We start from the raw sequence: 26408 nt of genomic DNA on the forward strand, positions 1-26408 counted from the left end.
GATAGAAATACTGCTGAATGCCTGGTTGCCGGGCAGACCTTCCAGGGAAACAGACTTTTTGGCAGAAGCAGGTTTACATGCTGGGCCTGGGGAGAGGATGGTGCTGAAGCTAGCTGTTACGTATGGCCTTTGCTTGTCCACTTCTTCTGTGTTGTGAGGCCCTGAGCAAAAATGCCTGCATGTCCTCTGGGGTTCAAGTTGAAAAGTTAGGGAAGAAGATCCTTGTATATAAATCATCCTGTGTTTTCTTAAAAGAGCATCAGAAACCATCGGCTGTGAAAAACAAAACCAGCCCCTTTTGTTAAGAAAATGCTGAGATTAGCACAGGCTGACTGCCCTTGGTATGTCCGTGACCCTTGATACATAGCTCCCAGTGCACACAGGCTGGGCAGACCCCCATTTCTGTTTTATGGAAGAGCGCCTCCCCAAGCCATTCTTTAGTGTCAAATCATATCAAGGCATTTGAAGATGGCTTCGGAGTAAGAGCCTGAAACAAGAGGAGAATGAGACTTCCTGGGAGAAGAGGTAACAAGTAGAAATGCTTTTTCTGCTCCAGAGCCAGAGGTTGGGGCTCTGCTCTTTCCATGGGAATCCCAGTCCGTGCTTCCCTCTTCTGAATTCTTATGAGGGCGCTGTGGTCTCAGATGGCAGGGGATGGCAGAAATCACTGCAGCCTCCCGAACCAGAGCTCCTTGCTGTTAGCTTGACTCCACATTGACTCACAGCCGTTTTCCTTTTTTTGTTGGTGGCTGGGAATGCATATATCACGTGCCAAACTATTCAGCTGGATGGCTTCAGTCCAGCCTTAGGAAAGCAGTACAAATGACCTACTAAGAAGCAGAGCTGTCGTTGGGCATGGTGGTGTGCGCCTTTAATCCCAGCACTTGGGAGGCAGAAGTAGGAGGATCACCAAGAGTTTGAGGCTACCCTGAGACTCCATAGTGAATTCCAGGTCAGCCTGAGCCAGAGCGAGACCCTACCTCAAAAAACCCAAATAATAATAATAAAATAAAATAAAATAAAAGAAGCAGAGCTGAGAGTCACTGAACTAACTAAGATGGACCCCTGCATCCAATGCTGCAGTATGACAGGTGTGAACAGCCCAGTATGGATTTTTCTCTGACAGTGTGACCTCTGCCATTATTATTTCTGCCTTGCTGGCACCCTTGGGGTCATTGGTGGCCTCTCACTGGTCAGTCCCAGACTTTACTTCCACCACCCTCTCCTTGGCCTATTTGTTCATGATTACACCCTTCTTTTCAAAACTAGTCTCTCCTTGTCTCCACAATAATATTGCTATAGCTTGGTTTCACCTGCTCACTAATTCTCCACACATTTTCCCTGCTGTCCCCCAAACCCCTCCAAATCTGACCCAAAGATGCAGGCGTGTTTGCAAGCAGCTTCCAGCTAGATGGTGAGACAGACGTGGAGACAGCTGACTGAAAAGTTAGCTAACTGCATTTTCAAGAGTTACAGAGGAAGATCTGTAGACACACAAGAGAAAGAGAGAGAGAAAGAGAGAGAGAGAGAGAGAGAGAGAGAGAGAGAGAGGAGACTAACAAACCTGGGAAAACACAAACGTCTCCAGAGGAAGAGGAGCTATTAGAAAGAGGAAGGTTCTCTCTCTCTCTTCTGCTCCCTAAGTGGCCATCTGAGCTACTCACCAGTCCTCTGTCTGTGCTAGAAAGTTCATTTCCTTCACTGAGAGAACAACAGTCACCACCAAGCAGAGTCCAAACCTACGCTGATACCTTCTTTGCCCTGTCGTCTGAATTTAAGTCATGCTTCTCCATGAGATACATGTACTGTGATATCCCATCATCTCATTATATTCAAGGACCTAAATGTGAGTCCATCTTCTCCATGAAACCAAGTCTCCATGAGGCTGAAAACCTGCATTCACTCCTGGCCTGTCTCCTCACCAAATGCCAGTAATCCAGCCAAAAAGAACATCTGCCATTGCTATGGTGTCTGCTGTACCCCCTGTGTTCTTAACTATATCTTGCCAGGATTGGTGGGCAGAATGTCCTGTCTTAGACCCACACGATTCTGCACCCTTGCCCATGACTTCTCCCTAAATGCTGCTTCCATCACACCACTGTGCAGCCCAGAAATTCTCCCCCGCCCCAGACAGCTGCTCCCAAATCCTCTGCTACAAGATTTGCACACAGGACATATAAAGCTTACTTGCAGAAAGGTTCGAATACCAGGACATTAGGTTCTGTCAACGAACACGTCAAATAATCAACTTAAAATCATTCCAGGTACTCCCTCTTTCTACACCGACATGTGGTGGTTAAATTCTGTTGTGAATTTAATCAGATTAGAAATCAAATAGCAGACACGCCTCTGGGGTGGGCCTGTGAAGGGGTTTCCTGGAAGGATTTATGGAGGAAGATCTTCTCCCAGGATGGGTGGCCCAGAGAATCTCCCAGAGAAGACTGTCCTTTGGCCTGGATGTCTGGGCTACTTGATGGTGCATGGATCCACCCTGTTGCTGCTGTAGTTCATGGACACTGGAGGCTGGCCTTATCAGCCTTCCCACGTGGACTGCAGACCAGTGGCTCTCTGGGACTCCTCCAGTCTCTAGCTCTGGATTGGGACAGCAGAGATATCCAGCCTCATGGACTAAGAAGCTACCAGGTTCCCAGACTCTCCAGTCTGCAGACAGCCACTGTTGGGCTGCCCAGACTGTATCCTGTGAGCCAATCCCATAAATCTCCTTTGAAATACATATTCCTTCCATCAATTCTGAGTGGGAGAGTGGTGACCTGGAAGAGGCAGCAACTCCCTAAACCTGAAGAGGGGAGTGGAGAGAACGATGGAAGGGCCGTGGTAATACCCTTTGGGGAAGGACATGAGCAAGACCCTTGGCGACGCCCTCCTCCTTCCTGTATGGCTCTCTATCTACTGAACCAAACTGGAAGCTAGTGGGCAAGGCAGCCTTTCGATAATGAGGCCTACGGTTTGCGCCCCTGGCCAGACAGCAGAAAGCCAATGAGGTGTGGCAAAGAGACGATCTCTGGCAGAGAGACAAGAGCATGGGAGGAGCATCTGCCTTTCCACGTGCCACCATCGTCATTCCAAGCCAACAGGAGTTCCTCTTTTAGGAGACCTTCTGTCCTATAAGCCAGTAACTTCCTTCTTGGGAAGGAGGAAAGGGCTGGTGACCCAATAACAAACAGTCTCTGACCCTAACTCACCAGGTTCTCGTCTCTCTAAGATTCACCTGAGTGTAGAGTAGATGCTTCTCTCGGCACTGATGGCTGTGACAACTGCTATCATCGTCATCATCATCGTCGATTACAGCTATCGACCCATACTTATTTCTGATCTACAAGAACCTGTTTGGACTCTCTTGAGAGTACAGCTGTGCTGTGCCTCACAAAATCACATCCTATTATTTCCTTTAGCTAATGGGGCAGTAGACACTTTTGGTCTCACCAGCCTAATGCCTTCTGAAAGAAATGGGGCTGGAGCTAGAAATGGAGAGAGAGAGAGAGAGAGAGAGATCCTTTGGCTTGAGGAGTAACTTTGCCATATCAAGTTTTGGGCTGCCTGGTATATTCTCCGCAAGTGTCTGGATAGTTTTCCTTAAGTTGAAAAGGCTAGAATCTTTTTTTAAATTACTTATTTCTTTATTTACGTGTGCGGGTGGGTACATCGTGGCAGTTGCGTGCGTTGGAGGAGTTCTCTGTGCTGTACTTCCTGCGGAGACGGGGTCCCTTGCCGTGTTACAAGAGTCTAGTCTGGCCTGTGAGTCTGGTCGGCAAGTCTGGTCTGTTGGCTTTTGATTTCTTCTTGCTCTTCCCTGCATTGTCATAGGTGCACTGAATCACAGAGGCCCGGGGCCACTTTGAGTCTGGCTTTACATGGGTGCTGGAGGATCGAACCCTGGTCTGCATGTTTTGCAAGCCAGCACGTTTCCAGCCCCTAAGGTTAAGATTTTTGCATGTTCTCATTTGGGTATCCCTGTCCATTTAGAGATGCTCATTTATTTATAATCTCATCCTTCAACTCCATTACATTTCTGCATTCCGCAGAGGTTTTGCTACACGCTGAGGGAGAGCTGAGCCCTTGGGAAGGAAGGTGGTTACACTGCTGCCTTGCGAGATAGAAACATTGGGAGTCATTCAAGTTCCACCTTCAGGGTTTTTTTTTCTTTTTAATATTGACAACATGGGGTTAGAAAGAGAAGCCAAAGAAAATTATATGAAAGAAATCCTGGTGTTAGAAGAAAATAAAATATGGCATAATGGAAAGATGGTATGAAGCAAATAGCAGCTGTGAAGCTATACTTCCTCAGGACTGGGCATTAAATGTTCTATGTACACCCTTCCATCAAATTTCCCAGCAGGGCCTGGAGAGGTGGCTCAGGAGCTAAAGGCACTTGCTAACAAAGCCGGATGGCCAGGGTTCAATTCCCTGGTACCCACATAAAGTCAAATGCACAAAGGGGCACATGTGTCTGGACTTTGTATGCAGTGGCAGGAAGTCCTGGTATGCCTATTATCTGTCTCTCTCTCTCTCTCTCTCTCTCTTTTCTCTCCCTTTGTCTCTCTCTCTCTCTCAAATAAATATACAAAATATTAAAAATATTTTTCAACAGGGAAGAAGAAGGGGTTTGGTTCTAGTAGGAAGGAGACAAGAGAAGGTAATGAAGTGCCAATATGGTCAAAATACTTGCCTATGAATGAAAATGTCAAAACCAAAAGAAAAAATGATTTATATAAAATCCAGGTTCAATTCTCTGGTATCCATGTGAGCCAGATGCACAAGGTAGCATATGCATCTGGAGGTCCTGTGCAGTGGCTGAAGGCTCTGGTGCACCCATTCTCTCTCTCTCTCTCTCTCTCAAATAAATAAAGTAATAAATTAAAAAATATTAAATATATATTTATATATTTATTTAAAAGAGAGAGAAGGATAGGCAGACAGAGAGAATAGGCATGCCAGGGCCTCCTGCCACTGCTAACAAACTCTAGACACATGCACCGCCTTGTGCCTCTGGCTTACATGGGGGCTGGGGAATTGAACCTGGGTCCTTAGGCTTCACAGGCAAGCACATTAACTGCTAAGACATCTCTCAAGCCCATAAAATCAAAAAACATATTTTACTATAATCTTTATACACATGAATGAATGGAGGTATAGTTAAAACAGATAACTGGGGCTGGAGAGATGGCTTAGTGGTTAAGCGCTCGCCTGTGAAGCCTAAGGACCCCGGTTCAAGGCTCGGTTCCCCAGGTCCCACGTTAGCCAGATGCACAAGGGGGCGCACGCGTCTGGAGTTCGTTTGCAGAGGCTGGAAGCCCTGGTGTGCCCATTCTCTCTCTCTCCCTCTATCTGTCTTTCTCTCTGTGTCTGTCGCTCTCAAATAAATAAATAAAAAAATTTAAAAAAAACCCAAACAGATAACTCACCCAAGACTGCACATCTGCTAAATGGTACAACTGACATTGAAAAATCAAAACTGTAAAACTTGTACTCCTTAGCAACTATCTAGACAAAATTGACAAATACACTGCACAAAAGCCTCCTCTACCCTGTGCCATGACAGCTGTCTGCCCTCAACAGTGTCTGTCTCCTAACAGTTTGTAATCCACTGGAAGTCAAGATGTGTTATCCCTTCACACCTCTGCGTTACTGTCTTCCTGTCATGCGCAGGACAGAAGCAGATCTCTTTGGCACCTGCTAGTGATATGGATCCCTCTTATTCTTTTTAGGAGGTTTTGAGGAAGGGTGTCACTCTAGTCCTGGCTGATCTGGCTCTCAATCTGTATCCCCGGACTGGCCTTGAACTCACGGTGAACCTCCTACCTCAGCCTCTGGAGTGCTAGGATTAAAAGCACGAGCCACCACGCTCAACGTCTTCTTCTTCTAACCTTATAGGTAAAACTATGAACTATAATACTATAATATACATATAGACAACTGTTAAAAGTAAACTTGTTACAGGGCTGGAGAGATGGCTTGGCAGTTAAGGCGTTTGCCTCTGGAGCCAAAGGACCGCAGTTTGATTCCCCAGGACCCACGCAAGCCAGATGCACAAGGTGGCACATGCGTCTGGAGTTTGTTTACAGTGGCTGAAAACCCTGGTGCTTCCATTCCGCCTCTCTGTCTCCATCTTTCTATCTCTGTCAAATAAATAAAATAAAATAGAACAAGCACTTTTTAAAAAAAGTGAACATGTTACAGTGTATGATAAGCCACAAGAGAGATAGCTATGGAACTATCATAGAGTGAGTTGTAGACCATCAGACATCAGATGTCGATCTACAGACAGCCTTCACTTTGGAGCAATCAACGTAGAAATTCCCTTGACACTTTCCCGTTACCTTCACCAACAGAAGGGAATCAGGTTGGTGAATAAGTGGACATATGCTAGAAAGCAGGATGTTGTCTGGGCCAGATGTTGACTAGAGTTCTTGGAGCAAAAGTTCTGGAGGGTAGGTGTCTGCCGAGTGATCGCCTATGATAAGGTTAGACGGCAGGGTATGCACAGTGGTCTGGTTTGCATTCATCACAGATTCTCACTTTTCCTCAGAAAAGTATAAAAGGTATAGCTTTGGGGAAAGCTGCAAATTTTCGCCATGGTTGTGGTAGCAAATAAAATGTACTCACTGCAGTTATCAGTGTTACATTGAGTCACTATGTTGCCCTGCTCTCTATAGCTATTCTTTCCAACTTTTTTTTATTTATTTATTTATTTGAGAGCGACAGACACAGAGAGAAAGACAGATAGAGGGAGAGAGAGAGAATGGGTGCGCCAGGGCTTCCAGCCTCTGCAAGCGAACTCCAGACGCGTGCACCCCCTTGTGCATCTGGCTAACGTGGGACCTGGGGAACCGAGCCTCGAACCGGGGTCCTTAGGCTTCACAGGCAAGCGCTTAACCGCTAAGCCATCTCTCCAGCCCTCTTTCCAACTTTTAAATGCAAGCAACTCACAGCTTGCTTTTCCCCCAGCTGAGGTAGCGTGTAATAGAGAACTGTGCTCATTTGCTACTTGCCTTGAATGCAGCCCTCATCGTCAGTCCCTTGTCCTGTGTAACTCAAACCAAATGTTCTTGAGCTTCCAGAGGTACTTGTGTCAGAATGAGTAACCTTTTGACTCAAGTCACTAATGCATTTCCAGGGATTCCAGCACCGGCCAACTTTTCATAGGGGGAAATCCCCAAACATTAGCCTGAGTTTAAAAATCCATGGATTTTTAGATTTGTGGGAAATACACCAAGCTATTTCATCTTCTGCCACTGACAAATCAAGTCACTTTTGGGGTTTAGTGTTCAACATCTTTAAAATGAGGTCACTGTATGAGAAATCTCACTTTGATTCTAAAAGTTGCTAGGTTGTTGTTTGGTTGTTTCCAAATATCTTAATAAAAGAAATTCTAGTCCCTTTCATTCCTCCGGTCACTACTATGCCTTAAGTACAATACATCTTCAGTAAATGTGTAACAAATAATATACAGCACATAATGTGTGGGGAAATAACTATTATTTGCCAATATATTAATCCTTCACTTTGTGCTTTAAAAATCAAGTATACTTCCATTTCCATACATTTTTGGAATAACACGTACCAGACTAAACTCTCCCCATAAGCATATTTTAAAAGTGCAAGAAATAGGACTGGAAGGATGGCTTAGCCGTTAAGGCATTTGCCTGCAAAGCCAAAGGACCCAGTTTCAATTCCCCAGGACCCACGTAAACCTGATGCACAAGGTGGCCCATGCATCTGCAGTTTGTTTGCAGTGGCTGTAGACCCCGGCGTGCCCATTCTCTCTATCTCTTTGTCTCTCTGTGTCTCAAATAAACACACACACAAAATATTTTTTAAAGTACAGGAAATATGAGGTAACTGTTTGGTGAAATACTTAAATGCAATCTGTGAGAGAATACATGAGCACCATCCAGCTCCTGGCTTCTGACCGGGGACAGTTTCCTGGCTGACACACAGTGATCTAGAGTCTACCAGACCACTGCTGTCTGCTGAGCTGAGCAGGACCAAGGCAGGCCAGCACTTGGGTAACTGAAGTGGTTTGGTGGGGCATCACAAAAGAGGAAGTTAAGCAAATAAGCAATCCTAAAAAGTTGTGTGACACATTGCCATAGCTTTGGAGCAGATTATGTGTCAGAGAGCAGCCACTAGGGATGTGAGAGCAGAAAGGAGGCACCCACAGGCTCACCAGCACCCTGAGGTGGGGGTTCCAGCCATCTCAGAAGGAGAGATATACTTAGCATGTCAGTGACACCCTGGACATCCAATTCCAACAGCAGAAAGGGCATAGTTCAAGAGTAAGAACTTTACAGTAAGATGTATTCTAAACCCACTCTTACAAAGTCTAACAAGGTCTGAAGGAGAAATGGAATCTGAATGGGTTGCAGGTGTTGGGTTTTCAATTGGTTTTCATCAACAAGCATACAACCAAGTCCACACAAACTCACAAAGTAAGCTTGCCTGCTGAAGATTAAGATGCCAGAGTCCTGAGTCTCTGCAACATATTACACAGGAGTGCAACACTCACTTAAAAAAATCACTAGATAGGTAAAGAAACAGGAGAGTGTTATGCACAGCCAATAAAACAATAAGAAGTAGAAAATGAGATTGTTTGGATGTTAGACTTGGCATACATGTACTTTAAAAGTTAATACAGGGCTAGAGAGATGGCTTAGCAGTTAAGGCGCTTGCCTGCTAAACCTAAGGACCCAGGTCCGAATTCTCCAGTACCCACATAAACCAGATGCACAGCACATGCACCCGGAGTTTGTTTGCAGTGGCTAGAGACCCTATAGCGCCCATTCTCTCTCTCTCTCTCTTTCTCTCAAATAAATAATTTTAAAAATTTAAAGTTGTTACATATACATTTATATGAAAGGAAAATACCCAATGAAATAATGTGTATATGGTGTTAACGAGGAAACAAAATAATTCCACATATAAGTAGAAGCTATAAAAGAGAACCAAATGGAAATCCTATAGTTGAAATTTAATCAAGCTGAAAGCTGAAATGCAAATTCACTGAATAAATTCAACAGAGACAGAGACAGCAGAAGAAAAATGAGTGAATCGGGATGACATACATATGTGCATTTTAAGTCTGTGATAGTTAATCTTTGGTTGTGAACTTGACAGAATGTAGTATCACCATGTGGTGAAAAATTCCCTGGGCATGTCTGTGAGGGGTTTTCTAGATTAGGTTAATTAAGGTGGAAAGAAAGACCTGCCTTAGCTGTGTGCAACGCTATCCCACAGGCTGAGGCCCCACAATGAATAAGAAGTGGAAAGCAAGCTGAGCATCAGCGTTCATGCCTCTGTCCTTTCTCCTCCCTTCCTGTGGATGCAATGTGACCAGTTGCCTCCCCTTCCTGTTGTCAGGCCTCCTCGGCCACAGAGAACTGTAACCTTGAAATGTAAGCTGAAATAACCCCTTCTTAAATTGCTTTTGTTGGGTATTTTGTTGCAGCAATGATCCCACATAAGCCAGATGCACAAAGGTGAGGCAAGTGCAAGGTCACACATGGCAACTAGGTGGCCCAAGCATCTGGAGTTTGATTTCAGTGGCTGAGGCTCTTGTGTGCCAATTCTCACTCTCCCTCTAAAATAAAAATAATTAACATAGTTACAGAAAAATAAGAACAAGAGAGGAACTGAAAAATAAGATTTGAAAATCAATAACCAAATCTAGCTTTGTACATTTGAGGAAACCACCAACTATGGATGGATGTTAAGAGCTCAGCAGACTCCAAGAAGGACAAACATGATGTGGTTTCCTTACGCACAACAAGGCACATCAAAGTCAAATGTCTGCAGCAAGATTGGAAGGAAGATCTTGAGAAGTCAATGAGAAAAAGAAACATAGTCAAGGGAGCCATGATAAGAATATCAGTGACATATCATTGAAGACGAGCGAGGCCAGGAGAAAATGGCACAACATATTTAAAGTTACAGGTGTGTGTCATAGATGGTAAGGATGTTTTCAGATAAGTAAAAGCTGAGATTGTTCAGCGGTAGCAGCAGACCTGCCTTTTAGAAATGCAGTGTGGTATTCTTTAATATGTAGGGAACAGTGCCAGAAGGAAAGCACCAGAAATGGCAAATAAAAAAGGCAAATGCAAAAGACTGTTTTTCACTTTTCGCTCATAATTTACTTAAAAGACAGCTGGCTGTTTAATGTAAAAACGGTGACACTGGGTGTGGTTTATAATCTATGTGCAAAGTAAGAGACGTTTAATAACCACACAGACAAGGGGTTCTAAGTCAAATTGCACTATTATAAAATTGTAAGGTTACTATAGATTTAAGGTGGGTGAATTTCAGTGAATATAATTTGTACCTCAGCAAAGTTGCTCCAGTTTGGATCTTAAATGCCTCCCGGGTGCCCATGCATCACTGAAGGGTTCATCCCCAGGGTGACAGCATTGGGAAATAGTGAAAGCTTTAAGAAGTGAGGCCTAGTGCGATGTCTTCAGGTCACTGGGTATGCTTGTGGTTGGGGGGGGGGGGTTGTGGGACTCTTCCTCTCTCCCTTTCACTCTCTGACCATGACACAAAGACTGTGCTGTGGGCTCCCCACCATCATGCCGCCTGGCCACAGGTCCAGAGGCTGGAGAGATGGCTTAGCAGTTAAGCGCTTGCCTGTGAAGCCTAAGGACCTCGGTTCAAGGCTCGATTCCCCAGAACCACGTAAGCCAGATGCATAAGTAGGTGCACATGTCTGGAGTTTGTTTGCAATGGCTGGAGGCCCTGGCGTACCCATTCTTTCTCTCTCTCTCTCTCTCTCTCTCTCTCCCAATTTCTCTCTCTATCTCTGTTGCTCTCACATAAATAAATAAAATAAATAAACGAAAATTCAAAAATAGGAGTAGGGCTGGAGGGATGGCTTAGTGGTTAAGGTGTTTGCCTGCAAAGCCAAAGGACCCAGGTTTGATTCCCCAGAACCCAGGCTAGCCAGGAAGAAAATGAACCCAAAAGCAAAAAGAATACAGGGCTCATGTTTTCTGTCTGAATCTCACTCTCTCCTCCTTTTTCTTCCCAGTACTTACAGAGTGTGGGTCACTGACAAGCCTGAGTGGCCTTTATTGTCACTGGTTTTTATTAGGTATTTGTCACTCGGCTGTTGGCAGCTTTTGTATGTTTGACATCTCCAGGTAAGGGCCAGGCACCGAAGACAGTCAAGTTTAAGTTTCGAGGTCTCACTGGGCTCTTGTGATGATATGTCTGCTGGCATAGTCCTAAACTCACAACCACTGCCTAAGATGTGCCCACTGTGGTGGTTTGAGTCAGGTGTCCACCATAGGCTTAGGTGTTCTGAATGCTAGGTTCCCAGCTGATGGAGATTTGGGAATTAATGCCTCCTGGAGAGAGTGTATTGTTGGGGGTGGGCTTATGGGTGTTATAGCCAGTTGCCCCATGTCAGTGTTTGGCACACTCTCCTGTTGCTATGGTCCACTTTATGTTGGCCAAGTGGTGATGTCCACTCTCTGGTCATGCCATTGTTTTCCCCTGCCATCATGGAGCTTCCCCCTTCGAGCCTGAAAGCCAAAATAAACCTATTTTTCCCAGAAGCTGCTTTTGGTTGGGTGATTTCTACCAGCAATGCAAACCTGACCGCAACACCCGCTGACTTACTGAGTGGCATACTCTCCTACTTTTGAACTATCTGGTTGCCTCTGTCTCAGGAACTGAAGACTGAAGGGATTCATCCAAGGTCACATCTTCGCAGTGACCACCTGAGGTCTGGAATTAGTGATTCAAAAAGAATTCTCAGGCAACTGTGTTCTCTATAGTCAAAGAATAAGATGAAAGTACTTTGAGGGACCTAAGACACTATCATATACCCTGACCCTCTCATTTACAGATGAGGAAGCTGACAGTTAATGGAGACATGACAAAGTCAAGTGGCACATGGATCCCACCTCCCCTCACCTGCAAGCCCAGAGTGAGCCCGACTTCAACACTAGTCCCAACAGTGCCATTTCTCAGCAGCTCATCAGTTCCTGCAAACCCTCGGGACACAGTGGACCAGGCTCCGACCATCGGCCGTCCTCATTCTCCCTGGTGGGCTGGGCGGCACTGTGGATCCTCTGTTGGGGTGACCCAGCTCATCGCACGGGAGCCTGTTTCTCTCCACCAGAAGCAGTTGGTACCCATTTCCTTGCATTTCTTAGGGGGGGGGAACCATTTGTGCCTGTCTATAAAATAGGGGAAATGTTCCTGTTTCTTGGTCGCTGGGCTGGTTCACTAGCTAAACAAGCTCGGAGGATTTACCCTGAGGCTCTGCTGCATTGGGAGGGTGGCAGCCCTGTGACCATCACCTACCTAAGTGTTCTCAAGTCAAAGCAAGCATCATTGCTGGGCGAGCATCCTTGCTCCACAGTGTGACTTGGCCATTGGTGGGGTTCATTTTTTAATAACTGTTGTGTTCTTTTTAATCCTGCTCTACCAAATACTACGTTCCTAGTCTGGTCATACACTATTATTGAATTACTTCTCAGTAAAACTCCAGACCAGCAGAGACAAGAATTCTGAGATGCCCGCTGCGTGGGCTCACCGACTTTGCCGTCTTGGGGTCATCTTTCTTTCTTATTCATGGTTGCGGTGGCTTATTGGGGGGTGGACTTAAGAGACATAGCTTTTCCTTATTTGTAGTACAGCGGCTATGAATCACAGTTTGCAGACAGAAGCTGAGGTACAGAAGAAAGCAGGGAAACAGTGGGCAGAAGAGCTGCCACAGGGACACCTGGAAGGCAGAGGGACCAAAGCTGCCTAGCCGAGGAAAGTGTGGGGCACAGGAAAGGGCTATCTGCAGTGACAGCCCAGGAGTCCCCTGCCCGTGACACGGGAAGGAGCAAGCTTTAATCCCTCCTTGCAGCCATGGAAGGGGCTGGGGAACTGGGGCTTGGGTGTGGGGGGCCTTATTCTAAGTTCTGTTCTGCCAAGGCCACACCAAAGCCAGAGCCAGCTCAGGGTTCCTTGGAACAAAGCAAGCCCGAGGAGATGCATGGGAACTTTCCCCAGGTGACAGCTACTGTGTAGGACGTGGAGAAGCCACCCTGGTCACAGCTAACCTCTGGAGCTCTGTGAGGACAATGCCCTGCAGCTATTTCCTGCCACGAGGTAGGCGGGCACAGAAGTGGTATGCTGGGTGTGGGGGTAAGCACCAATGTGTACCAAGGCCCTGTGGGCTCCACACTGAGAGCCCATCTTGGTGTAGGAACTAAGTGCCATCTGCTGCCATCAGGGAGCTCTGCGACGATTTTGGGCAGGTCTTTGAACTCGCTGGCCGCAGCCGTTTCATCTCAGTGGTGGGCCCTTAATTGGATCAGGTACCCGCAGTTGGCTCCCAATTAGACATTCCAACTCAGACAGAGGCCTGGAAGAAGGGGGCTGCTTCCTGGGGAGAATGGGTAGAAGAGGCACCCTGGGCTATGATGCAGAGGATGCCCGAGTAGACACCAGTAGGTAGGAAGAGTCTGAGAGGTCATGTGAGGAAGGGACAGTGAACGGGTGGCCCTCCACACAACCCTGTGTCCTCTCTAAGTAGCTTCGCAAGAGAACCCACGTGTGGGCGAATGACCCAATGGTGTGTAAGATCCTTCGCAAAAGAAAGGATGATAAAGGCAGAGAAAGCAAATTACAAGAGGTGGGGAGGAAGAGGGTGCCATTCAAGGAGATGAGAGACATCAGGTACAGGCAGGGTGAGTGCTGATGGAAGGAGAGGCGCAGAGTCCAGCCAATGCCCTCCAAGACACGGGCAGGGCAGCACTCCAAAAGGAGAACCTACTGCTGGTCAACCATGCTGGTGCCCTCTGCCCATTGCCTGTGCTCGCGGGCATCGCCTGTGGTCTTCCTGGGGCCAAATCACAGTCACTTGGATTAGAGGTGCTTGAAAGGTGGTGATGGGGACAGTGATGTGACAGATTTGAACCTCTGCTCTGACCCAGGGACCTTTTCTGACACTCGGGTTTTCTTCAGAAGCCATCAATTAAAGGGCCAAGTTACATGATACTGAGACTCTAGGCAGACTTGGCTTCATCCAGCCGGAAATGATAAGGTATCCTGAAAGTCAATTCCAGGCTTAGCACAGATTGAGCAACCCTGGGCCTGAAAGCCCCTGCCTGGGAGCAGTGACAGACACGATAAATCAACTGCGGCTCACTGAAAATAAGCAAACTCTAGGCAGGAGAGCAGAGCTGCCGATGGGCCATGAAAGTGTGGGGGAAGAAAGGAAAGTTGTTTTCAGTGGCTCTAACACCCTCCCCCCAAAACATCTGGCTGCGAGTAGTGTGTGCTCATCAGTGTGGCCACATCAGTGGTTACTAGTGCCCAGGAGGGGAAAGCCTGCTCTGGAAGGAAGTACAGCGTCTCAACGTAAGTTTGGTTCTTTGTAAATCTGAGCACACAGGAAGTTTGTGTGGGCGTGAGCGTGTGTAATGGTTGTGATGTGATACGTGTGTGTGTGTGTGTGTGTGGTGTGTGTGTGTGTGTGTGCAGGTGTGGTACCCCCTGATCATGCATGAAGGCTGGAAGAGAACATCTGAAACGCCCTCCACTGCTCATGTGTTTGTTTCCCCAAGGTGTCTCCACCAATTCCACAGCTTCGGCAGATGCCCAAGATCCAGCAGTCCTCCCGTCTCTGGTCCCCATAGGACTGGCATGATAGCCGCGTGTGGCCATGCCCAGCTATTTAGGAGGATTCCGAGGAACTGAACTTAGCATTCTCAGTGCAGGGAGCACTCCTGACCACTGAGCCATCTCCAGTCCCGTGCTTGTGTAGTGAGCACTCCTGACCACCGAGCCATCTCTAGCCCTATGTTGTGCAGGGAGCACTCCTGACCACTGAGCCATCTCTAGCCCTATGTTGTGCAGGGAGCCCTCGTGACCACTGAGCCATCTCCAGTCCTGTGCTTGTGTAGTGAGCACTCCTGACCACTGAGCCATCTGTTTTGCAGCAGCATCTTTAATAACTCAGGGATACTGTGTCAGTCACTTTCTGTCACTACGACACAATGCCCGAGATAATGAACTTCAGGGAGAAAGGGCTATTTGGCTCATGGTTGCCTGGCCTTTTGCTCCGGGCCTGTGGCCACACAAGACACAATGTGGGAAGAACGTGGCAGAGCCCGTTCACCTGTGGCAACTGGGAAGCAAGGGGAGAAAGGAAGCACCGAGATTCCGCTGTCCCCTTCAAGCGTGTGACCCCAGTGACTTCAGTTCCTTCTGCCAGGCCCCACCTGCCAGTTCCATCACTTCCCATCAGTGCCATAGGCTGGGAACTAAGGCTTTGCTAAAAGAATTTGTTTATATTACAAATGTCTCTCCAAACAACAGTGAGCAAAAAAATGTTGGGCATTGTGCAACATGGGCTCGAATGGCGTCTTGCTCTGTAGGGTGTGGGGTGCCCCAGGCATGGCCTCTGGAGTAGAAACTGCAGACGGGGGCTGGGGGGGGAGGCATCTGTGCTGGCATCCTCAATGGTTTCCCAAACAGCTCTCTCACGCTTTCCCGTTCTCTCTCTCCCTCTCTCTCTCACACGCGCGCACATCTTTGAAGCATTTCTAGTACAAAGAATGGCAAAGGCTACTTAGAGAACTGCCCATGCCCGTGGCACCCAGTGCCCTCAGACTGCTCCCTCTTCACCCCTCACTAGCCATTCACTGCCTTGTCAGTGGTGGAACTGATCTATACACATTTAGGTGGTGGTCAGGGCTCTGTCTTGGGGACCCAAACAAATTAGGACCCTGGAAGTCCTCCCACGTCCATCCCTGACTCTTTTCCGAAGCCACACAGATTTAGCTCCAGTATGTCCTTCTTCATAAGCCATTTCCAGGCTGACGTAGCCCCTGGGGGGGGGGGCTTTTATATTAAAACCCTTTTCATCATTTACATGAAGCAAGATAAGTAATCCTACCAGAGACTTGGCTACTCTTGTCTCGGGTTGCCGTGTGACTTAAATGGTCTCTTGCCTTAAAAGTGAACCTTTCTTCCCTTGATGGTGACATCATTGTACCTATACGCATTTATCTATACCTATCATATGTCGACACCTATCTAACATATATCTATATTTATCTATATTGTCAGTGCTCTTTCTTATCTGTCACAAATACTTTTCTGCAACTTTCATCCTGGAAGAGCTAATACTTAAAATTCCGATATTAGGAAAAAGAAAAGCAACCCACCTCCCATAAGACGACTTCTAAGCATTTGTGCATCGTAACAGGTGAGTAGTGCATCATCTTTACCTCTGTCCCACTGCCTGGTGTAGTGAGTGCCAGGCTTCCAGAAAGTGCTCCCTAGATGGTCACGCTGAGGGAGGGTGGCTGTGTGTTTCTTGCTGTGGATGCAGACATTGAATACTTTCCCCCATTAAATCTAGTCTGGGCTGCTCTGAGTTTTGGCAAAGGTCTCAGGATCCTAAAAGATACTTTCTCACCTCATGCTGTTGGCTCCCTTGGTTCAGTGCAGCCTTTGAAGGTCTTCTCTAAGGGGACTCGTTGGGTTACATGAAAAGGAAGAAATGACCCCTTCCTTACTGTTGTTCAAGCAGGCATACTTGCTGCATGCACACTATAAATTCTGAACCACAGTTCTCCATATTCATTGCTTGCATCGGTCACGTAATGCTTCTTGATGAGTGTAACTAATCCTCTAGTACCCTATATATGCCTCATACTCCCCTGCTGGGGCAAAGTGGAGGCCTCGCAAGAGGAGAGACTGATTTCTTTTACCATGGAAAAAGCTCTCCAAATAAAAGCAACCACATGCTTCAGTCACAGGGAATTTCACTGTGAGCAGTCTGATTTTCATCATAATCAGCTTGATAAGCTTTCTGCATGCCTCTCCAAGGGCCATGCTGTGCACATTTCTGACAACCTCCTGGAATCTCACTCCTTGCTTGTCCTTCAAAAGCCATTCCAAATGCCACCCTCTCCTCTGCCCCCACTCCCACAGGTATGGCATTCCCAAAGTTGACGTGCGATAGTACTTATTCTCTCTTGCCCAAAATCTCTTGGCAGCACTAATGTTTATTTTATCTATCGTTTTAGGAATTTTTTTTCTACTATGCTAAGATCTTTGAGAACATGCTCAGCAACTTATTCACATCTGTCTCTTCAACGACGGCCAGAGACTTCTCCTGTAAAGCGGGTACTCACAAATCGGGTTGAACAACCTGATTGCTGACTGAGGGACTCTCACAGTTACCTCTCCCTAAGCATAATCTGTGATCGAGTGGCACTTAGTACATATAAAGGCATTTAAAAGAGAATGGCAGCTTCTTCTGTTCCTAACACGTGTGATTTAGAGTTTGTTTTGGGCAGCTTCACATTGCTGGGATGAACAGCTAAACCGGGCAGGCACAGTTTGGGGGAGGAAGGAATGTCGTTCAAGTTTACAGATCCTGGGGAAAGTTCCATCTATGGTGGAAGAAACTGGCTCCTGTTCATAAATCCAAGCAGAAAGAAAAACTGCAGCAAATAAAATACTACCACACACACACACACACACACACACACACACACACACACTCACAGGCAGCAAGCCCCTGCAGAGCTCACACCGCTCTCTTACACCTCTGGGCAAGAATTCAGATCCACCTGCGGGCAGGGCGACATCTTAGGGCTGGACTCCAGGATTCACCCCCCAGTGACACCTCCAGCTAGGCGGCTACAGACCCAAGTTACAAGCTTTAACAAAACACTGGAGTCCACGGGGGACATACATTCGAACAACCACAGAGCTGTGGGTCTCAGAAACCAGGCACTTGACCTTGGTTACTAGAAACAGCACCCGATATGCCTGCTCATCAGTTCTGTCTGTTTGTACAGCTCACACAATCGTCACAGAGATCAAGTAAGATGGAGGACTCCAGACGGGTAAATAAAGCACTTTACATACGAGTGTCTTTCAGCATCTGTAGCCTCTGGTGAGCTGGGCAGTCTTAGCCACCGTTTGTGACTACGTCACACACCATGAGGGCCCAGCAATGATGTCTGCATTTTTCTACCACTACCGGTGTTTAAGATGCACCTGAAGTGACGAGCAATGAAATAAATAAATAACCTGTGTAGCGGGGTACAGATGGCAAGTGTGAAGATTAAGAGAAGAATGGATCATAAGATGTGGGGGAGCGTGGCTGACCCAGGGCGGCAGTGACAGCCCAGGAGGAAGATGACATCTTAGCAGAGACTGGAGGGGGTAAGGGGCCCACAGAAGTAGTGGCATCTGCAAAGGCCCTTTCTGGGAAGAGAGCTTGGAGGACGGGAGGAGCAGCAAGGGAGCCTCGGGGCGTGGGAGAGGGGAAACGTGTGTGGAGGCAAGGGAAGAGGAAAGTGTGAGAATGGAGCCTATGACTCTCACTGTGGATTTAAAAAAAAAATTATTTATTTATTTGAGCGTGGCAGAAAGACAGAGAGAGAAAGGCAGGTAGAGAGAGAGAGAGAATGGGTGCTCCAGGGCCTCCAGCCGCTGCAAGCGAACTCCAGACACATACGCCACCTTGTGCAACTGGCTTACGTGGGTCCTGGAGAACTGAGCCTTGAACTGCAGTACTTAGGCTTCACAGGCGAGCGCTTAACCGCTAAGCCATCTCTCCAGCCCCTCACTGTGGATTTTTTGAGTGCCTCAGGGTTTTAAGCAGGGTAAGGACACGGTTTGATTTGTGTTTCAAGAGGACCATGTGGACTGCTGTGCTCAGCTTAGGCTGGGACTGGGGACGCAGTGGAGGCAGAGAATCTTGTTTAGGCGAGAGCTGCTGTTGACTGGCAAGGAAGTAAGGGCGACGTACTGAGAAACAGATTTCTTGAAAACTTAGAAGCTGACAGAATTTTCTGATAGAGGCAGAGAAAAAGAAGCCAAAAGCTCTTTGGCCCAAGTGGCTGGGAAGATGTGCTGACATCCAGTGAAGTGGGACAAGAATCTGGGAAGCTGGAGAGCGGTTTCAGAGGAATGCTCCGTTCGTGACACTCACTGGGTATCTGACAAGAGGACCAGGGCGAGCGGCTGAGTGCGGAAGTCTGGAGCTCAGGACCCTCAGCTGAACCTCATTAGAAGAAAAGCAAGTGACATTTATTGTCAGGAACCTGGAAGGGACAGGAACACTAGAGAGGAGCTATGAAGACTGAGCCTGGAACTCTTCGGTGTTACAAAGGTAAGAAAGGAGTGGGAGACCAGAAATTACAAGAGGGAAAACCACAGGAAGGGCAGGGAACCAAGGAAGAACTGTACCCCAGAAACCAAGTGGAAGCATGGCTCAAAGACAAGGGAGAGCTGGTTATGCAGAGCTCCCCAGTGCCACGGACAGGTCACAGACAGGTCAAGGTCCATGCCTTCAAGAAAGGTCCATTGGATCCAGACCTGGAAGGACACACACACAAACAATGTTTGGCATCACAGCGGGTTAGAAATGCTGGCTGGAGTGGATTCGGGAGAGAGCCGGAGGCCAAAGGGCAGCAGCCACAGAGAGAGGCAGCTCTTGGGAGTTTTGCTGAAAACACAAAAGAAGACAAAGGTTTGGATGAGGGCTCTGCAGTGAAGGCAGTTGTTTGCGAAGCCCGCTGGCCTAGACTTGATTCCTCAGTACCTTCATGAAGCCAGATGCACAAAGCGGTGCGTGCATCATCTGGAATTCAGTTACAGTGGCAAGAGACCCTGACACATCCCTATTCACTCCTCCCCAACTTTCTCTTTCTGCTTGCAAATAAATGCATATTTATTTTTAAAGACAAACTAAGGCTACGAGAAGTGGAAGAAAGAGGTATCCAGTTAATCCATGCACTTGGTCACCTCGGCCTCATTCTTCACTGTTTAAAAAGTTGCAAGGAAACTACACCTCTGAGAAAAGGCAAAGGAATAGGTTAAGCCTTTTCTTGAAGCTCAGAGAGGAGCCGCTCTTTTTTATTGGTGAGCCACCAAATACAACACCCCTCAACATAAGCTCAGAGCTATAGCAAGGCTGCCCACCACTGAAAACCTCAATGCCATCCTATTCCTGAACTGCATAGCGGGCAACATTAGGGCTTCCGGTCTGAGGAGCTCGGTTAGGCTGTCATCTTCCCCAGGAGGAAGTCCCAAGCCCCCCGCCCCGCCCCCCAACCTCTTCAGGACCGCTGTGTACGCCTGTCATCCTTTCCCTGCAGGTGGAGGCAAGGCATGTGCTTTGGGAAGTCCCTTCTTCAGGGAGCCCCCAGCTACTCTATGTTACCCAGTTCCCCCTGAAACGCGCTGAAGCATGAGCAGTGGTTCTCGCTAAGAATTCCTGTGCTAATTGCTGCCATGATCCTGTTGACGTCTCAACTTCTCTGTGGAAGGTGGCACTCTCTGTTCACAGCCACTTGTCCATGTTTCTTATGCAGGTATGCCAACCCACGGGGGAATGATTCCACGACCTGCTGCTTCCAGACACCAAATCCCCTTGTAGGAATAGTATATTTACCTCTGATCTATTTACCTCTCCCGTTTGCTTTAAATCACCTCTAGATGACTTGTGATACCAAACACGATGTACACACGATCTAAACAGCTGTGCAAGATGGAGGGAGGGGTGCTAAGACAGTCTGTGTTCTGTCGGGACATAATTTTTCTTAACATTTTCCATCAGCAGTTGGTTGAAGCCTCAGATGAAGATCCATGAGCCTGAAGGGCCACCTATACTTCTTGGTCCCATCACCTTTGAGGTTGGCTGTGTTGCTACGTTGGTCAATGGAATTCGAGAAGCTGTGAAGTGAGCTCCCCGCACCTTCCCTGAACAGCTAGCTAGCTTCCTCAGGCCTACACAGGTGGGTAATTATGCAGCAATCGAGAGACCTGTGAAGCCGGAAGGCTGTAGCTGACCAGCTCCCTCATGGACCTCAAGTCAGATGTACATATGTCTGCTTGCAGGCCACGTGGCATGTGGCCTCATCTGCTCCCGCAACAAAAGCTGAGCCACGCTGCTCTTGTATGAGCTGCCACAGTCCTCCGGGGCAATAAGCTCTAACACCTCCCACAATGTGACAGGTGCTGGGCCTCTAATGAGAATGTAAGTCACAGACCGTGAGAGTCATCATGTCCGTGTAGCCTTGTGGCAGTGTTGACAAATAGTTTCTATCACGGATAGTACACTGTGTGTACTATCGTAAGTTTGTTACAACGTGCTCCTCCAGACACAAAATGACCTGGATGCCCAAGACCTCACAGTGCCTGACACTGCCTACACAAGACCATCATAATAGGAGGAAAAGAAGATAACATCAAAATAAAAGAGAGACTGATTGAGAGGGGGAGGGGATATGATGGAGAGTGGAGTTTCAAAGGGGAAAGTGGAGGGAGGGGAGGGAATTACTATGGTATATTGTTTGCAGTCATGGAAGTTGTCAATAAAAAAATAAACAAATAAAAAACAAAGTCACTCCTACCCTCCCTTCTCCTCAATCTATCAAGTTATGCAAGACTAACTAAGAACATCCAAACCATCACAAAAATGGAATTGGTTACAGGCCATCACATGTACCGTTCTTATTCCTAAGCATCCTGGAATGGCCAAGGTCAAGTAGAGAATGCTCGCTCTAATTGTGTCTGTCAGGCTTAGCTCTCTACAATCTCAGCCCAGGGACTCTCCCCTGCAAAGGAAAGAGCACAGCTTCCAGCTTTCACTTAGTTAGTAAATTCCGTGACTCAGGCTAGCACCCCAATCTAAGCACTGCACAGAAATTTGGGACAATATAAGGCATAATTCTGGCCTTTAAGGGGCCTTTACTCTAACTGAAGAAACAGGAGGTATATATAAAAATATAAGGCAACCAAGCCCTTAATTGTTTCAAGGAAGTTGGCATGGCAAGAAAAGAAGCTGGGGTTGGCAAGTGGGGGCCCTAGTCTATCCCGGGCTCTGCTGCTAGTTAATTAAAGTCATAGTAAACTCCTTTCCCCCATCTGCACATACACATATAAGACACTTGATAGAATCCTTCCCGGCGTCTTATGCCTCCAGGAATCAATCACCAAGTAGCACCCGTACAACCAGGGGTTTGGGACAGATAGCACAGGCATGGAGGGCGGTGTGCTCAGAGGAGACCTCTGGTCCCCTGCCCCCCATCTCCACACGAGCCACGGGTTGCAGAACTGCCCTGAGGTGTAAAATCTCAAGCCCAGAGCTCTTCCCTGGTATCACAGATGCTGCAGGGCGAGGGAGGAGGAGTCCTCCGGATATTGCCACCCCAGGAGTGGACGGGCTAGGGTGTGCCCGTGGCCTCGGGCACTTACATGGAGGGAGGAAGTAGTGCTTTCTATGTGGTACCCCTCCACAGCACCATCGCCAGTCCAGAGAACTGAATCCCAGCCCTTGGGAGAAACCAGTTCACGGATGGCCAGTGTCAGGGGTCTGTAGAGAGCCCCACGCCCTGGAATGCCCCGCTGGATGTGGGAGGAGGAAAAATGGCAAGAAGCTTTAGGGAATGGCCAGTGTTGCTTTCTTGATGGTCTCTGTAAAAATACAGCAAGGGGCGTTTGTCTCACAGGCCCAAACTGTGTTAATCTCCTGGCTTCCCAGCTGCACACTTGTTCAATCCCAGCCTGGCCTGTGGGGGGTGCCAGAGGCCGAGGGACCGCAGTTTCTCTGCAGGCTGCCTTCCCCTGGCTGTGTGACTACCCGAACTTTCTCCAGGTACCCCCAGAAGCTGAGCTTCCTGTGTCTGATTGCATCTGCATCAGAATTTCAGTTCTTTAAGACAAAAGGCCCCTCCAATTCACAGGGAAGCAGGTTCCTTTGCAAAGTGCTCCAGACACTTCAGCAAAGGGGAAGAGGGATGGCAAGGTAACAATCATCACTAGGAACAAGCACTTTACTTACTTGGGACTCCGGACACCAGCCGCAGGGGGCGCAGCACGCGGAAAGCCCTCAGCGCCTTGACGTCAAATCCAGCCCCTTTCCCTCCTAGAGCGTTGGCCCCATCCGCTTTGGTCGCTTGCTCTAAAATGGCACTGAAAAGCCTAGAAGAAAGCAGGAAGAGGCGCCATCAGGACCATGACTGGTTGCGCAGCTGGGCTCCAATCACAGAGCACAGTCTGGAGTCACAGAGTTTGCCCCAGGCGTGGCTGCCGATGTCCCACAAAGGGTTGCAGGTTGACATTTCGTTAGCGAGGGTATCACCAAGCAAGGGGAAGGGTCCCCCACAGCCCACAGAGGACTGAGGGAGGCGAGGGTGTGAGCAGACTTGGCTTTGCAAGAAATCAGAGTCTTGGCACAAGTGTAAAGGCAGAGGGAGTCATTTGGGGGGCCCCTCATCACTGCTATGAACTGCAGCTTCCGTCAGTGCAGGGGACCGTGTACTCTCCCCCGCTGCCCACCCCTTCCTCCTGATGACCCCTGTGTTTGATCTGTTCCAGGGTACACCTAAATGGGGACTCAAAAGCATGTGAAGGCGCAGTGTGACAGAAAGCTGACAGGATCATGAAGCACAGTGAAGGTCACTGAGCCCTAGAAGGCATCTGATTTGGGGACGGGCAAGAGCCCAGTGCATAGGCTTAGGGAAGCATGGGAGAGGCTGAAGACGGGAGAGAAAGCTGTGTCCAAAAGAAAAACAGCACAGGTCACGTGAGCTGGGTGAGTTATAAACTTTTCTAGTAGCCACACAGCAAAAGCATTAGCAGAGCTGGGCACGGTGGCACATGCCTTTAGCCCCAGCACTCGCGAGGTTGAAATAGGAGGGCAGCTATGAGTTCTAGGCCAGCTGGGGTGGACAGAGTGAGTTCCAGGTCAGCCTGGGCTAGAGTGAGACTCTCTGCCTTGAAAAAACAAAAGTATCAACAGGTGAAATTATCTGTGACGCTATATCTGTGATTGTTATTATGTTTATTTGATTTATGTAAGTGCGCGTACATAAGCATACGTGTGCATGGGCGCACTAGGGCCTCTTGCTGCTGCAAATAAATTCCACACCCAGGTGCCACTTTTTGTGCCAGGCTTGATGTGAGTATCAGGGTATTGAACCCAGGCTGGCAGGCTTTTATAAGCGAGTGCCTTTAAACATCTGAACCATCATCCCAGCCCCTGATAACTATATTCTGACCTAGCCCAACGTTGCCAAAACATATCATCGCAATGCGTAATTAATACAAATCAGAGACGCTTGTCATTATTTGTTCGGTGCTTATATCTGCACCACGCTGTATCTTTTCACTTACAGCACATCTCAGTTCACATAAGAAAAGTTGTGGGTTCTGTGGCCACCCACTTGTGGCTAGTGGCTACCTAAAGGGCAGCTCTTTGGAGGAAGTTTGCAGAAAATGTGAGCACAGGGAAACAGATGCTTAACGGGAAATGCGTGGGAAGCCAATAAAGTGTAGCTGGAGGGACGTGAATCATCTGTCAGCAAGAAAGGCTGGTGTGTACAAGTGAGAGGGTATGGCTGTGAAGAACGGGTGTCATTCAGAAGGCAGGAAGGCAACGGACGGCATCGCGACGGTGCTGGCCCTCGGCAGGGCAGGGAAAGGGCACGTGCGTGCCTTCATGTAGGAGGGCAGAGGGAAGTGCCTGCTTTCTCTCAGAGACGCAGCCAGGCACATTATAAAGGTACTGGTGTGGTGCCCCTGCTCCATGACAGTTCTCTGCACCTCTCCTCAGGTTGAAAGGGGCTCCAAGGGCATCGGCTAGAAAGCTGAAGCAAGGGGCGTCCTGGAAGTGACCAGGCACGTAGAGCTGTGGCCGGATCACCTAAGAAAGTGCAGCCAACATGCAGCGGGGCCAAGAGGGAGCAGAGTTGGGTATTACCCAAGACTGCTTTCAGGCTGGTGGTCGCGGGTGGGAAGTGAGACTCAGTTCAGCCTCGCCTAGTTCTCTACCCCCTCAGGTGCCATAAAGATCTCCATCTAGTTGTATTTGATGTAGGTCTGTGTGTTTCCAGGTGAGTGAGACGCATGGAGAAAGGAACGGGGAAGCCCAGTGTCTGTGCCAGTGTAAGGCAGTGATGGCCAAGTGTGGTCCTAAGCCGACCAGCAGGTAGAGGGCATGTGGTGTGGGGGGCAGTGGAGAGGGCACAGAGGGAAGGCGGCAGGATGGATGAGCTGTTGGAGTGAGGGTGTAAGGGTTTCAAGTTAGCTGGAAGGAAGCAGTGTGGTTAGGAGGAGGTTAGCTGCAACACTCCAAGGCTGGCAAGGTCATGGCAGGAATACTGGCTGTAGCCACTGGAGGGAGGGGGTGGCCGAGACAGGGGAGGGCACCTGGGAGCTGAGAAAGGAGTGCTAGGGACAGTTTGGGGTGAATAGAGAGCTGACACCGTCGAGGTGCAAAGCGGGGGATGGCTACTCAACGTTGAGTATGGAGCTATGATCACGTGTGGGTCTGATGGCACAAGGGCTTCTGGGGACAACAGAGGAGGGACCCAAAAGGGAAACAAGGAAGCATCGCCCACGGTCGCCACCCAGTGGAGTGAAGTCCTTGAGACAGAAAGGACCTGCTTCTTCTCCATGTGTCGAGGAGAGCCTGAAAGGGAAGGAGGCAACAGAAAATATAGCTGAGTGAGCCACCTGTTTGCAATAAAGTTTTATTGGATGTAGTTCTATTCACTCATTTACATATTGCTTTTTTTTCCCCCCTGCTGTGTGACAGACCTGCAGTAAGGACGTAGCTCTCGTGCTGAACATTACATCTGGCTCTTTCTAGGTAATGTCTGCAGACCTCTGGATAGATGGGATGGGGGCGGGGGGGCGGACACAGTGTCCTGAAGTCTCAGGAGTGAGGGAAAGAGAGGGAAGGTTTGGGCGTGAGGGTGCATGGTAAGTGATGACCTGGAATTCTAGGCTTTTGGCAGCAATCAAAGAAAAATATGAAACAGAGCAGCATGGGCAACCTCAGTCCTTTTTACCTAGAGAGGACTCTACCAGTTCTTGTGAGCAGAATGTGGTGGTTGGAATATCTGTATTTGCGGGGCCCGGGGTGACGAAGGAAGCCCTGTATGAGAACTGGGTTCCTGTACCACAGGCTAGTGATGGCCAGAGCAACAAGCTTGAGCCCCTCAAATAACTCATACCCCAGGGAACTGGTCCCAAGATCAGGGGTCCGGGTGCACCTGAGGGCTTCACTTTGCAGGTGTCCGGAGTCAGGAAAGGCCAGACAACAAGTGACTTGGTCTGGATAAGGGATTTCAAACTGTCCCCCATGGCCACGGAGGCAGCTCCAGCAGCAAGGCCACAGCTGGGTGGCCAAGATCCTGTGCTTCTGCGGTGGATGCCAGAGCATGGCTGCTCTCTTCCCTCCTTCATGTGCTGCCTCGGGGTAAGACTTGGAACCTGGACTCTACCTAGAAGCGGCTGCGTCTCTACTGTGCCTAAGGCCCGAGGTCCAACCCCAGCACACCCACATACTCAAAAAAACAAAAGAGACAGAGAGAGAGTTTGGCAGTCTTGGTCAGACCAGATCCAAAGCACTCTGG

At 48.3% G+C, this 26408-nt stretch overlaps 1 protein-coding gene across 5 annotated transcripts in view; it reads right to left on the reverse strand.

Annotated features, from left to right (window-relative positions):
* The window catches only part of Cacna1c (calcium voltage-gated channel subunit alpha1 C), a 669544-nt gene that overhangs the window by 216338 nt on the left and 426798 nt on the right, over positions 1–26408 (reverse strand). For all 5 annotated transcript variants that reach the window (XM_045137293.1, XM_045137289.1, XM_045137291.1 and 2 more), the window contains exon 5: positions 22829–22968. In XM_045137293.1, the coding sequence (XP_044993228.1) occupies positions 22829–22968 (140 nt within the window). The remainder of the gene's footprint in view (positions 1–22828; positions 22969–26408) is intronic.

Source organism: Jaculus jaculus, chromosome 18 (assembly GCF_020740685.1).
Source record: "Jaculus jaculus isolate mJacJac1 chromosome 18, mJacJac1.mat.Y.cur, whole genome shotgun sequence".
Taxonomy (NCBI): Eukaryota; Metazoa; Chordata; class Mammalia; order Rodentia; family Dipodidae; genus Jaculus; species Jaculus jaculus.